The 12,621-nt window shown below is 41.9% G+C and overlaps 1 protein-coding gene across 6 annotated transcripts in view; it reads right to left on the bottom strand.

Annotated features, from left to right (window-relative positions):
* KCNIP4 (potassium voltage-gated channel interacting protein 4) overlaps positions 1 to 12,621 on the bottom strand; it is a 390,676-nt gene that overhangs the window by 40,990 nt on the left and 337,065 nt on the right. Inside the window, exon 2 of one of the 6 annotated variants that reach the window (XM_058192110.1) lies at positions 7,331 to 7,436. The exons of the other annotated variants lie outside the window; for them this stretch is intronic. Coding sequence (XP_058048093.1) covers positions 7,331 to 7,386 — 56 coding nt within the window. The 5' untranslated portion in view covers positions 7,387 to 7,436. The remainder of the gene's footprint in view (positions 1 to 7,330; positions 7,437 to 12,621) is intronic. 6 annotated transcript variants of the gene reach the window in all.

Genomic DNA, 12,621 nt, shown 5'->3' with positions numbered 1-12,621 from the left:
TTCGGAGAAGGGCGGTATAAAAATATGAATAAATAAAATAAATAAATAAATGAATGAATATAAAGACAGAACTTGGAAAGTCCTCACAGCTATTGCATGTTCTGGAGCAGGGGGCTCCAACCTTGACTTGTGGACTTCAATTCCCAGAATTCCTCAGCCAGCGAAGTTGAAGTCCACAAGTCTTAAAAGTTGGCAAGGTTGGATGGAGACCCCTGTTCTGGAGGACAAAGCTGCCTTAAAGAAATGAGGTGGGGACCCACTTCCCGAAGGATGCCCTACCGTGCGTTTCACACAGCCCTAATATTGCGTTCCTAAATATTAATCATTCCATACCGCACAATGCATACCAACTAATCCAATTTTCTAAAATCAAGCCTTTTTAGAATCTGCCCAATTTAAATATCTCTGATTTGCATTTCAGAATTAAATCTTTTATTTTTTTAAAAAAAGAGAAAAGAAGTGGCTGCTCAATATTCAAGAGACTTAACAGACTCCAATTTTCAAGCCATGATAAACAGCCGGTGAGCATTTGCTAAAACCTGTCATGCAAACTGTATCCCAGGCAGTGCATTTGGGGGGTCGGGGGGGGGGGAGCTTATGCGCCACTAATTTATAGCTTAAAATTTGTTCCTGACAGTAGAATTTAAATGAAAGGGCTTCCAACTGCATTTCATTAAAAGATTATTTGATCACTGTGGATTCTGTTCCTTATTTAATTCTATACAGAGCACATTTTATTCTTCTGTGAACCAAGAAAAACTGTCTGTAAGATATATTATTCCTGTGCTATATTAAGGTATTATCTTCATAATCTCTCTACGCTGAGTGTTGTTTTTAAAACTTTGCTTCCCGGTATTATAAGATTAAAGTAAAGTGATTTATTCCACCGATTATTATTTTTTAACGTAACGAATGAAATCAATTGAATTACAGCAAATGACCATCAAAGTGAAAAGGAGCAAACGCAACGAAGAAAGTCAAATAGTCTAAAGCCTAAGACAGTAACATTTTAAAACCAGAGAAGAATAAAACAAAGTGCAAAAGAACAGAATAAAACATAAAATAAAGTAAAAATAAAGCCAAATTGAAACATGGCAAAATCAAAGAGAAAATAAAGACATCATATGTCATCGGTCCAAGCTGGCGGTATCTGAGATTTTATGGAACAATGAGAACAATCAACCAGCGGAACTGCTTGCCTCCAGAAGTTGTGGAGGATTTTAAAGAAGAGATTGGACAGCTATTTGTCTGGAAGGGTCTAGGATCTCCTAGGGGTTGGACTAGAAGACCTCCAGGGTCCCTTCCAGCTCTATTCTGATTGATTGATTGATTGATTGATTGGCGGCTTCCTAGGTGGCTCAGTGACTAAGATGCTGAGCCTGTCAATCAGAAAGGTCGGCAGTTCGAATCCCTAGTATAGGTTTCCTGTGTGAGCAGGGGGTTGGACTAGATTAAAAAAACTATAATATAATATAATATAATATAATATAATATAATAAATATAATATAATATAATATAATATAATACAATACAATACAATACAATACAATACAATACAATATAATATAATATTATAAAAAACTTATAGATTATTGAAACTGAAGACTACTTCAGCTTCAATCACAACAATACACGTGCACACAATAGATTTAAGCTTAATGTGAACTGCTCCAATCTTGATTGCAGAAAATATGACTTCAGAAACAGAGTTGTTAATGTCTGGAACTCACTACCTGACTCTGTGGTCTCTTCCCAAAATCCCCAAAGCTTCAACCAAAGACTATCTACTATGGACCTCACCTCATTCCTAAGAGGTCTGTAAGGGGCGTGCATAAGAGCACCAGCATGCCTACCATCCCTCTCCTAATATTCCCTTTGATTGTATCCAATTTCATATACTTATTACATACTTATGATTATATATATGTTTATATATCATATAGTCATTTCATGCTTATGCTTATATATAATGTTGTGACAAATAAATAAATAAATAAATAAATAACCTCCAAGGTCCCTCCCAACTCTGTTACTGTTACTTGATTGGTTGAACCTGCTGTAGATAGAAGCAGTGGACTCTGTTGGTGGTGGCTTTTTTTCTCTCTTGGTAGAAAATGGACTCAGAGACCAAGATTTTGTTACAGGGGATAAAGATACCTGAGCATGGAAAGTGGTATAGGAAGGCCAGCAGAAGAGCAGATGCAAAGGAGTTTTGGGTTTGATTGGATCACAAGGAGAATGGGATGGTAGATCCTCTGTAGAAAGAAAAGATTATACGAAAGACGCCGAGACTATGGAAAGAGTGCAAAAAAGAACAACAAAGATTATTAAGAGCCTCATAGGGTAAAACATATGAAGACTGGTTGCATGAATTGGGTATGTCTTGTCTAGGGAAAAGAAGCACTAGGGGTGACAGGATAACAGTCTTCCAATATTTGAGAGATTGTATAAAGAAGAGGGAGTCAAGCTATTCTCCAAAGCACTTGAGGGCAGGACAAGAAGCAACGGATGGAAACCCATCAAGGAGAGAAGCAACTTAGAACAAAGGAGGAATTTCCTCACGGTGAGAACAATTAACCAGTGGAATTAACCAACTTGCCTCCAGAAGTTATAAATGCTCCAACACTGGAAGTTTTTAAGAAGAGACTAGACAACCATTTGTCTGAAGTGGTACAGAAAGAAAGAAAGAACCATTTACCTCTCGTGGGACTAGTTCAGAGGGCTTAACTGAAATCCACCCACAGGTTCCTCTTTTAACTTTCTGAATTGAAATTCACAACGCAACTTTTACCCCCCCCCACACACAATTTTTTTAAAAAAAAATTCTACACTCTACCTTAGCTTAATAGTACACATTAGAAAAAATTATACTAATTTACGCAAAGTGTATTATACTGATTTCAGGAGTGTGGTATTATCTTGTCAAGAACGCAAGCATTTCAAAGTTAGAAGGAGGAAAGAGCTGAGAGCAGGAGGCGGTAGGTAGTATAGTTTGGTAGACGGGGACAGAGGAGGGGCAAAAATAAGAGCACCCACAGAGACCAAGAAAAGTGGGTGGCAGTTTGCAAAACAGGAGGAAAAGGGGATGGTATTTGAATTAGGAGTTGCTCAGATTACTCAAATCCAATCTATCATTAGTAGGACTCTGTAGCACTTCCAAAAGCAGGAGGAGGTCTCAGAAACCCATCTGCCATCTCCCTGTAACTCTTTAAAGCAGGTATGTCTTTTTCCTTAGGATTGTCTAAAGCAGGGGGTCTCCAACTTCGGTCAGTTTAAGACTTTTGGACTTCAACTCCCAGAATTCCCCAGCTAGTATGGCTGGCTAAGAAATTTTGGGAGTTGAAATCCACAATGTAGCCGAGGTTGGAAACTGTGTGATCTTGGGAAAAGACATAGCTGCTTTAAAGAATTGCGGATGATGATGCAGTTTGTTATTCCTTTGCTTTTTATTCTTCCAGTTTAAAGAGCTGCAGAGCCATCATGGTTCCTTAATTTATAGAAGAAGAAAAGGGACATTCATGGTTTGTAAGTGAGCTGCAATTCTGGGCTGATCTTTTTTTTTTATTTTGTCAAATACATATTAGATGATATATATAAGTATAAGCATGAATTGAATACATAAAATGCATACAATTAAAGAGAACTTTAGGACAGGGACGGAAGGCACCCTTACAGACCTCTTAGGAATGGGGTGAGGTCCACGATAGACAGTCTAAGTTTAAAGTTTTGGGGATTTTGGGATGAAACCACAGAGTCAGGTAGTGCATTCCAGGCATTGACCACTCTGTTACTGAAGTCGTATTTTCTGCAATTGAGTTTGGAGCGGTTCACTTTAAGTTTGTATCTCTTGTGTGCTCGTGTGTTGTTGTTGATGAAGCTGAAGTAATCATTGAAAGGTAGGACATTGTAGCAGATGATTTTATGAGCTATACTTAGGTCATACCGAAGGCAGCATAGTTCTAAATTTTCTAAGCCCAGAATTTCAAGTCTGGTGGCATAAGGTATTTTGTTGCGAGAAGACGAGTGGAGGACTCTTCTTGTGAAATATTTCTGGACTCTCTCAATTGTATTAATGTCCGATATGCAGTGCGGGTTCCAGACAGATGAGCTGTGATCGAGAATTGGTCTAGCAAATGTTTTGTATGCTCTGGTTAGTAGTGTAATATTACCGGAGAAGAAACTATGCAAGATTAGGTTAACAACTCTTAAATGCTGTTTTAGCAATGCTCTTACAGTGAGCTCTGGCACTTAGATCATTTGAGAGGAGTACTCCAAGTCCTTGACAGAGTGAGGATCATCTGCAAGGTTATGTCCACTTAGTTTGTATTTTGTGTTCTGCTTTTTTTTGCCACTGTGTAAGACAGAGCATTTGTTGGTTGAGATTTGGAGTTGCCAATTTTTTGACCATTCCGACACAAAGTCAAGGTCTTTTTGAAGGGTAGCAGCATTGTTGGTGGTGTTAAATAGTTCTATATCATCAGCGAAGAGAACACAGTTACTTATAATATGATCACAAAGGTCATTTATGTATAGTATGTAGAGTGTTGGTCCTAGAATGCTTCCTTGTGGGACACCACTATTAACAGGTGCAGGATTTTAACAGGTGTAGGATTACCTTACCTGTACATTACAGATCTTACCTGTGAATCATTAATTCATCCTGTGTTTACCACAATCAGGCACAGATCTGTGCTCAGAGATATTTCTAAACCTGGGAGAATGCCAAAGAAGTTTTTGGAAGTACATCTCACCCCACACAATTAAAACGGGGCAGAAAACAAACAGTCTAACGGTCCCAGGCACTTCCAAGAGAGATGTAGATGGCCTCTTATAGCAAAGAGAGCGGGGTGTGTGTGTGTGTGGCATTTGGGGAGGCGGAATAGTATACCCTGAAAAGGCCACACCTAGTTGACCAACTGAAGCACTGAGAAGCTACCTGCTGTACCCAACATTTGTTGTTCTGATTTTCAGCCGGAAGCTTTTGCACCGTTTGAGGATGGACAATAGTTGTGATCTTGTAAGTGAGATGCTAAAGATGATTCATGAAAGCGAGCATATCTGGATAATTCTGTCCCCTGTCTTAGTAAAGAGGTGCCAATTTTCCTCTTTCATCCCACACCTGCTCTACAGTCAGATTGGAGCTGTCTCCAGCACAGCAGTAAGGCAAAGTAAGGTTTCACCTGAGAATAATTCTTCCGCTTCAAGCAAAGCTGCCAAGAGATTCACCCTTTAAACAGCAGGCAGAGTGAGGCAGTAAATAAAAATCCTGAGCTTCTGGAGCGTCTGCCAAAGGCTGTCTTGTCCTGCTTGCTCCCATTGAACAGCTGAAAAATACAAGTCGAGCCCATCAAATGGAAAGGCTTTTTCTACGTATGAAAAGGGAGATGAATTCTACACGTCGTTTTTCTTTCCACACATTGTTACTGGGATGGCATAATATTCGCCCTCTATTAAAATGACCGCTTGATAATCCCAGTAGCATTTAAGCTTCCCAAAGATTTGGTGAGGCAGTAATTTTTCTCTTTTACAAGAGAAACGAAATTATTTTTATTTATTTATTTATATAGTTTATTTTATTTATTTGTATTAGATAATACATATAAGTATAAGCATGAGTTGAATACATAAAATGAATACAATTAAAGGGAACATTAGGACAGGGACGGTAGGCACGCTGGTCCTCTTATGCAGGCCCCTTACAGACCTCTTAGGAATGGGGTGAGGTCAACAGTAGACAGTCTTAGGTTAAAATTTTGGGGATTTGGGGAAGAAACCACAGAGTCAGGTAGTGCATTCCAGGCATTGACTACTCTGTTGTTGAAGTCGTATTTTCTGCAATCGAGTTTGGTGCGGTTTAAATTTGTATCTACTGTGTGCTTGTGTATTGTATTGTATTGTATTGTGTGTATGTATTGTACTTGCTAAGTTCTTCCCTTCGATTGTTTCTTTTTAAAATGTATTTTATTTCAGTTTATCCTGTTAGACTTCTTCCCCTCCCTCCCTCTGCCCTCCCCGCCCTCCTCCACTTCTTCCCCTTCCCCTTCTTTCCTCCTCCTCCTCCTCCTCCTCCTCCTCCACCATGCAATTCCAAAACCATTGGTCCTACTTGCTTTCTTCCCCCCACTTTCTCGAAAATCAGCATCAGTAGAAATCTAATACTAAGAAAAATACATATCCTGAAAGTTGCTTTAGATCAGTTGTAGGCGTCTTCTGTCAAAGTAGAATAATAATTCTTATAGCCAGTTTAGACAATCTAGTGTTTAACACATTCACAGTTTTTAACACCTTGATCATTCCAAAGACTAAGAAAATGGCCACGAAGACCAATCCTGAACATGGGGGCTAGAGCCCTTCACGTATGAATCCAAATTGCTCTGCAGACCCACAACTTTGTGCAGTGAACTTCAGCGTGCTTCCACAATCTTTAACCCATAATGGTCAACCCAGAATCATGTTAACAGTTACATCGTTTTTGGTCACAAGTGTGGCATTGAATGTTCCCTGGCTTTGATCAAAATTTTTGTGTTCTACAGTTATCGGTAGTGGGGCTCCATTCACGGCACAAGGAAAAGCTTATTTTCAGTGGAGTATCTCTTTTGTTGTGTTCTTCAGCTTTAACAGTGAGTTATGTTGTACTGCATGGCTACAGAATTATGTTCAAAAATAGGGAGAAGTCAACAACAATGGCCAAGAGTGTACCAAGCGTTGACCACATGAGTGGATATCTCCATTTTTCAAACTTCCTTGATTACTATATATGGTTATCCAATATGCAATTACCCCAGGGGATTATTTTCCAATATGATACTGTCAGACCTGCCCCAAACCGATCCTTTAGGAAAGAAAGACCCTCGACTCCATTTGCTTGAAACGAAAGGTCCTTTTACTAAGAGATGTTGGCTGCAGTAAAGTCAGGCTAGATCTGGGTTTCCCACACACCAAGGATACAGAAAGGTTTCCTCTCATCCCAGCCCTCCCTCCGCCCATGACCAGTCCATCTTCAGCCAATCGGAACTCACTGAAATGTTTTGAGAACAGTGAGATGTTTTGGGGTACTCTACATTCTTTCTCAGGGAGCCTGGCCTTGGATGCTGGTCTTTATCACCTGTCATTCCCCCCCCTCCTTATTTCCCATTACATGCGCACAAAGCTTTATTGCCCATCCATCCTTCCCTCCCCCACCTTTCTAGCCTTTGATGGCAGGATGCCCGTGAAGCGCCAAGCCGAACCTGGCAGACCCGGCAGATACATACATTCTAGGAAACATGCAATTTAAATACCAAAGAGCTTTTCAGTGGGAAAAGAAGAAAGAAAGGGAAAAAACAAAACTTGCTTTGAACGGCAGAAGAAGTCGATTTGGAAGATGAACAGCGCAAGAGCTTCATAAGCCGCTCTTTAATGCTGTGTTTCGAGTTTCTCGGGCTGTAGAGGAAACCTAGAAGATAACATCATCAAGGCCAAGTTTAGGTTAGAAGAAGACATTTACAGGTGGACAATAGTTATATTTGCCCTTGGAAGAAGCCAGACCAAGTTGCAAGCAGGAGAACATCCCCAGCTAAGTAAGAAATAATGAAAAGGGCCGGAAGTGGCTTGTTTATGCCAGACACAAAGGAAGTGGCTGCACCGTCATTAATTGATCTTTAGACACGGGGTAGATCTTATGTACAGGTCCTCGAATTATAAGCATTCATTTACTGACCGTTCGAAGTTACAACGGCATTGAAAACAGTGGGGCTACGACCGTTTTTCACCCTTATGGCATCCACACGGTCATGAAATCAAAATTCAGATGATTGACAACTGGCTCAAATTTATGACTGGCTCAAATTTATGACGTGTCCCGGGGTCTCGTGATCCTCTTTGGCATCCGTCTGAGAAGCAAAGTCACTGGGGAAACCGGATTCACTTAACAACGGTGTCACTGATGGTTAAAACTGCTGCGATTCACTTAACAAGAAAAAAATGGGGCAAAACTCACTTAAAAAATTTCTCACTTAGCAACACAAATTCTGGGCCCGATTGTGGTCGTAAGTCGAGGACTACCTGTAACCAGCCTAGGCGTTAAGTACAGATAGTCCTCGACTTAGAGTCATTGGTTTAGTGACCGCTTGAAGTTTCAACAGTGACTTAGGGACAGTTTTCACACTCACGACCACTGCAGCATCCCCATGGTCACATGATCAAAATTCAGCCAATTGGCAACTGGCATATATTTATGACAGTTAGATTGTCCCAGGTCACGTGATCACCATTTGTGACCATTTCCCAGCCGGCTTCCGACCAGGAAAGTCAGTGGGGGAAGACGTATTTGCTTAATGACATGTCTTACTTAACAATGGCAGTGATTCACTTAATAACCGTGGCAAAAAAAAAAAAAAGGTTGTAAAATTGGATGCAACTCAGTCACCTTGCACTCCAATGCAGCTTTTGGTCATAAGTCAAGAACTACCTGCGGAAAGAGAAATTCGCCTTTTCTCTGCTAGAAAACGCCATCAAACAGGGTGCATGTTATTTAGCTAAAAACCTTCATAACCAGCTGGTACCGTTTTGCTTTTCCTTGTGAAGCAGCAATTCTCTGCTTTTTTGGGGGGGGGGGATTCTTAATCAATGAGACTTGTGTTTTGTGTGTGTGTGTGTGTGTGTTTCCTCAGCAAACCACAATAAGCCTTCATGTTGCTTCTTTGGTCTGTAGGAAGTTAGCACTCACCTCTCTCCTAGAAAAATGAAATATTTTGGAGGATATTGAATAGGGCAAGTATTGTGTTTCTCTGGATGAGAAATGGAGAAACCTGTTTTAAAGACAAAGCAGCTTCCTGCCTCCTCACACCTTTGTCAATGGGCCATTAAGGCCTCAGCCAAGCTCACTCAATCCCCCCCCACCTTTGTCAATGGACCATCATCTGCAACACAATAGGATTCATCTAGCAACAGAAACTCACCACATGGCAAGGCTCAAGCAAGCTTGAGAGACAACCTACAATGTTAGCTAAGACCCCTAGACCACCTGGGAGTTTGAGAACCAATCAGGGTACATTTCTTATACAGGAACAGGAAACACCAAGGTGGGGCCCCACAGAGAGTATAAACTCAGGCATTCAGCATCCCTTCTGCCCTTCTACCCTTCTCTCCTCTTCTTCTCCTTTCCTCTCTGGTTCTTCACCCAACGCCTTGAACATGTGACCACCATTAAACTATCTTTCCAAGCAGTCTCCATGTTTCCAGTGTCTTTTTCCCCACTTGGAACTGAACCCAGATGGACATTTTTTCCAACAGGTCATTAGAAAACTCAAATAAAAGTAATTGAATGTTCAGGATTTCTGGAGAACTAAAATAACAAACATAATTATCACAGCCTCCATGTTTTCTAAGTCATTCCTAGCAATTTCAGGTTCTCGTCACCTGCAGCATAAACATTATAAAAAGAGAGCGGGCAAAATCTGAGGGACTTTCCCTCTTCAGCTCTGGAGTGTCCACAAAGTGTGAGGAAAAAAGGAGTGAAATCTACCCTGCAGACACCTTTTGAAATCTACAAAAATGGACTCTTAAATTTTATACCATAGTAAACATATGAGTAATTTAAAGCGCCATGAGCTACTCTTGGTTTTACTAAGATAAGCAACTATTTATATCAGCAATTGGATGTTGTGATCCAGATGACCTTGAAATATCCTGTGGGGAACAGCCTCCCAGAAGAATGAAATATTGGGGGATATTAAAAGAGGCAGAATATTATATTTCCCCAGGGGAGAAACGGAGAAAGTTCTTAGCAAAGGCAGAAAGCAGCCCCCAACAGCCCCCAGCAGATGCCTTTAGAGATGGAGATTTGGTGCCAATCTATTCATAATCAAAACATCTTCAGCTCCAGGTGATGGGATTAAGAAGGACAGGACAGGATCTGAACCCCATTCATTGAGAAAAGCAGAAACAATACCCATCCATTAAGAAAGGCAGGCAAGAGGCAATAGATAACATCAATTATACATGACTGACAGGGTTGGGACCAAGGAAGCCGATAATAAGACCCACCATGAGCCTTTGCGAAACGAGTAAAATCAATCATATAATAAAAGCACCCAAAGCAAACCTCAAAATTACAAAATACTGTAAAACTGTACAAAAATCCTTGCACTCATCAAGCTAGTTTGTCAGCTGTCCCAGAACCACATGCTGGTTCTGATTTTCTTCAAGGAACAGAGTCCATCTATTTCCGGATTGGAACTGGACCACATTTTTCTTCCTACAAATCCTAAATGTATCTCAATGGCTTTTCAGGTGTGCCCCAAAACAGAGTTGAGTCCATCTTTTGCTAGACTCACCCTAGACCAGGGGTTGGAGACCCCTGCCCCTAGATTCGATCTTCAAAGCCTCTCATTGGAACCACAGTTTTGACTAAAAACGAAGCTTAGGCCACAGAAAATTCTCCAAGCAAAGGTTTAGTCAAACCAGGGGGTGAACTCCAGCAGGTTCTGACAGGTTCTGGAGAACCGGTAGCGGAAATTTTGAGCAGTTCGGAGAACTGGCAAACACCATTTCTGGCTGGCCCCAGAGTGGGATGGGAATGGGGATTTTGCAGTATCCTTCCCCTGCCACGCCCACCAAGCCACACCCACAGAACCAGTAGTAATAAATTTGGATTTCAACACTGAGTCAAACATATAATCAAGTATGGTATCTGAGAATATTCCTCCTAGAGAAGCTGAGCTTCCAATCAGTTCACCCAAATCTCAAGCAAGTTCACAAAAGCAGCTTTGAAAACCAGTGTTTCTCTGAACTGCTTCAGGAATTCCGTAGCCTCTTCTGCACCATATATTGGCTGGAAGAGATAATATTCTTCTACGCATGTTTTCTTCTTGTATAATAAATGAGGCAAGAAAAGGTCAGGACAGAAAGCAGACAAAACAGCTGCTGAACTCTGACAGCTTCCAAACTGATGTGTCACTTCTTATTGAACAAAAGCTGCCCTTCAGATTTATTTATTCCGTTTTCCAAAACATGCATTTTGTCTTTTTATCCACAGTCTTTCAGAGTCCCGTGGAAAACATGGAAACGGTCTTTTTTAAAAAAACAAGTGCACGCATATCGTGTGGTTTTAGGTATATTTATTAAAATACGTGGCTTGGCTCTTGAATTTTCCTTCGAAAAGAAAAGCCATAAACACAAATTATAATTTTTTCCTTATTCTTATGAACCGCTTCGGCTCTGCACCTTTTATTGTTCCCAGAGCAAAGACGGTGGCTGTATTCTTCCTTGGGTGAAGAACAGGTTCACTCAGTGTGAGATTTATTTCCTTTCCCACCTTGGAGGCTTCCAGGTACGTCCTGGACCTGCATGTTATCATCGCACTAAATAGAGTGGTTGGCAGGACTATGAAGCTGTGGGAGGCAACGGGGGGGGGGAGCTTATTTTTCTCATCCCCAACGCCCTCTGGGTCTCCCTCCCTCCCTCCTTTCATTTATTCCGCCCGTGAAAGCAAGCGAGCAGGCTCTCTGCCGTAAATCCCGCTTTGTTCCATGCGGTTGCTAGAATTACGGCCCCTTCTGCCTAAATCTCAGGCCTAGAGAAGGGAACCAGGCGAAGGAAACAGACTGCAGCACCTCCATGGGAGACGCGTGGCCTCCTGTGAATCGGTCAATATTTCAAAATCACTGCGGATGATGGAAGCCCTTTTCTCTGCCGAGAAAAGCCCATCATCAGCCGCTCCTTTACCAAACAGGATGGCCTGTTTATTAGATCTTTTCTTTTTATGTTGGGTAGAAGCATAAACTAGAAAAGGAACCTCCTCTCGCCATCTCCCATCCAAGACAAGGCAAGGCAGCCAGTGGTGGGATTCAAGGAATTTAACAACCGGTTCTCTGCCCTAATGATTTCTTCCAACAACCACTTTGCCAAACTGCTCAGAAAGTTAACAACCGGTTCTCCCGAACTGGTGCGAACTGGCTGAATCCCATCACTGAAGGCAGCCTGAGAAGAATGGGGAGAGAGAGATCTCAATTCTATCTGCTCCTTCCTCTTCCTCCTGCTCCTCCTCCTTCCTCTTCGTCCTCCTCTTACTCCTTACTCCTGCTCCTTCTTCCTGCTCCTCTTCCTCCTGCTCCTCATCCTTCTATTCTTTCTCCTTTTCCTCCTCCTTCCTCTTCCTCCTCCTCCTTCCTCTTCCTTCTGCTCCTCCTCTTTCTTCCTCTTCCTCCTGCTCCTCCTTCTCCTCTTCCTCCTGCTCCTCATCCTTCTATTCTTCCTCCTTTTCCTCCTCCTTCCTCTTCCTCTTCCTCCTCCTCCTTCCTCTTTCTTCTGCTCCTCCTCTTTCCTCTTTCTTCTGCTCCTCCTCCTCCTTCCTCTTCCTCCTCCTCCTCTTCCTCCTGCTCCTCATCCTACTATTCTTCCTCCTTCCTCCCCCTCCTCCTCCTTCCTCTTCTTCTGCTCCTCCTCCTTCCTCCTCTTCCTCCTGCTCCTCCTCCTTCTATTCTTCCTCCTCTTCTTCCTCCTTCTTCTTCCTTTTCCTCTTGCTCCTCCTCCTTCCTCCTGCTCCCCACTTCTCTTCTTCCTCCTCTTTCTCCTCCTCCTTTCTCTTCCCCCTGCTCCTCCTCCCTCCTCCTCTTTTACCGCTTCTGGTATGGAGGAAA

The sequence above is a fragment of the Ahaetulla prasina genome, chromosome 8 (genome assembly GCF_028640845.1).
Source record: "Ahaetulla prasina isolate Xishuangbanna chromosome 8, ASM2864084v1, whole genome shotgun sequence".
Lineage (NCBI taxonomy): Eukaryota > Metazoa > Chordata > Lepidosauria > Squamata > Colubridae > Ahaetulla > Ahaetulla prasina.
The sequence above is the reverse complement of the archived record's forward strand: the minus strand, read 5'-3'. Positions and strand labels throughout refer to the sequence as shown.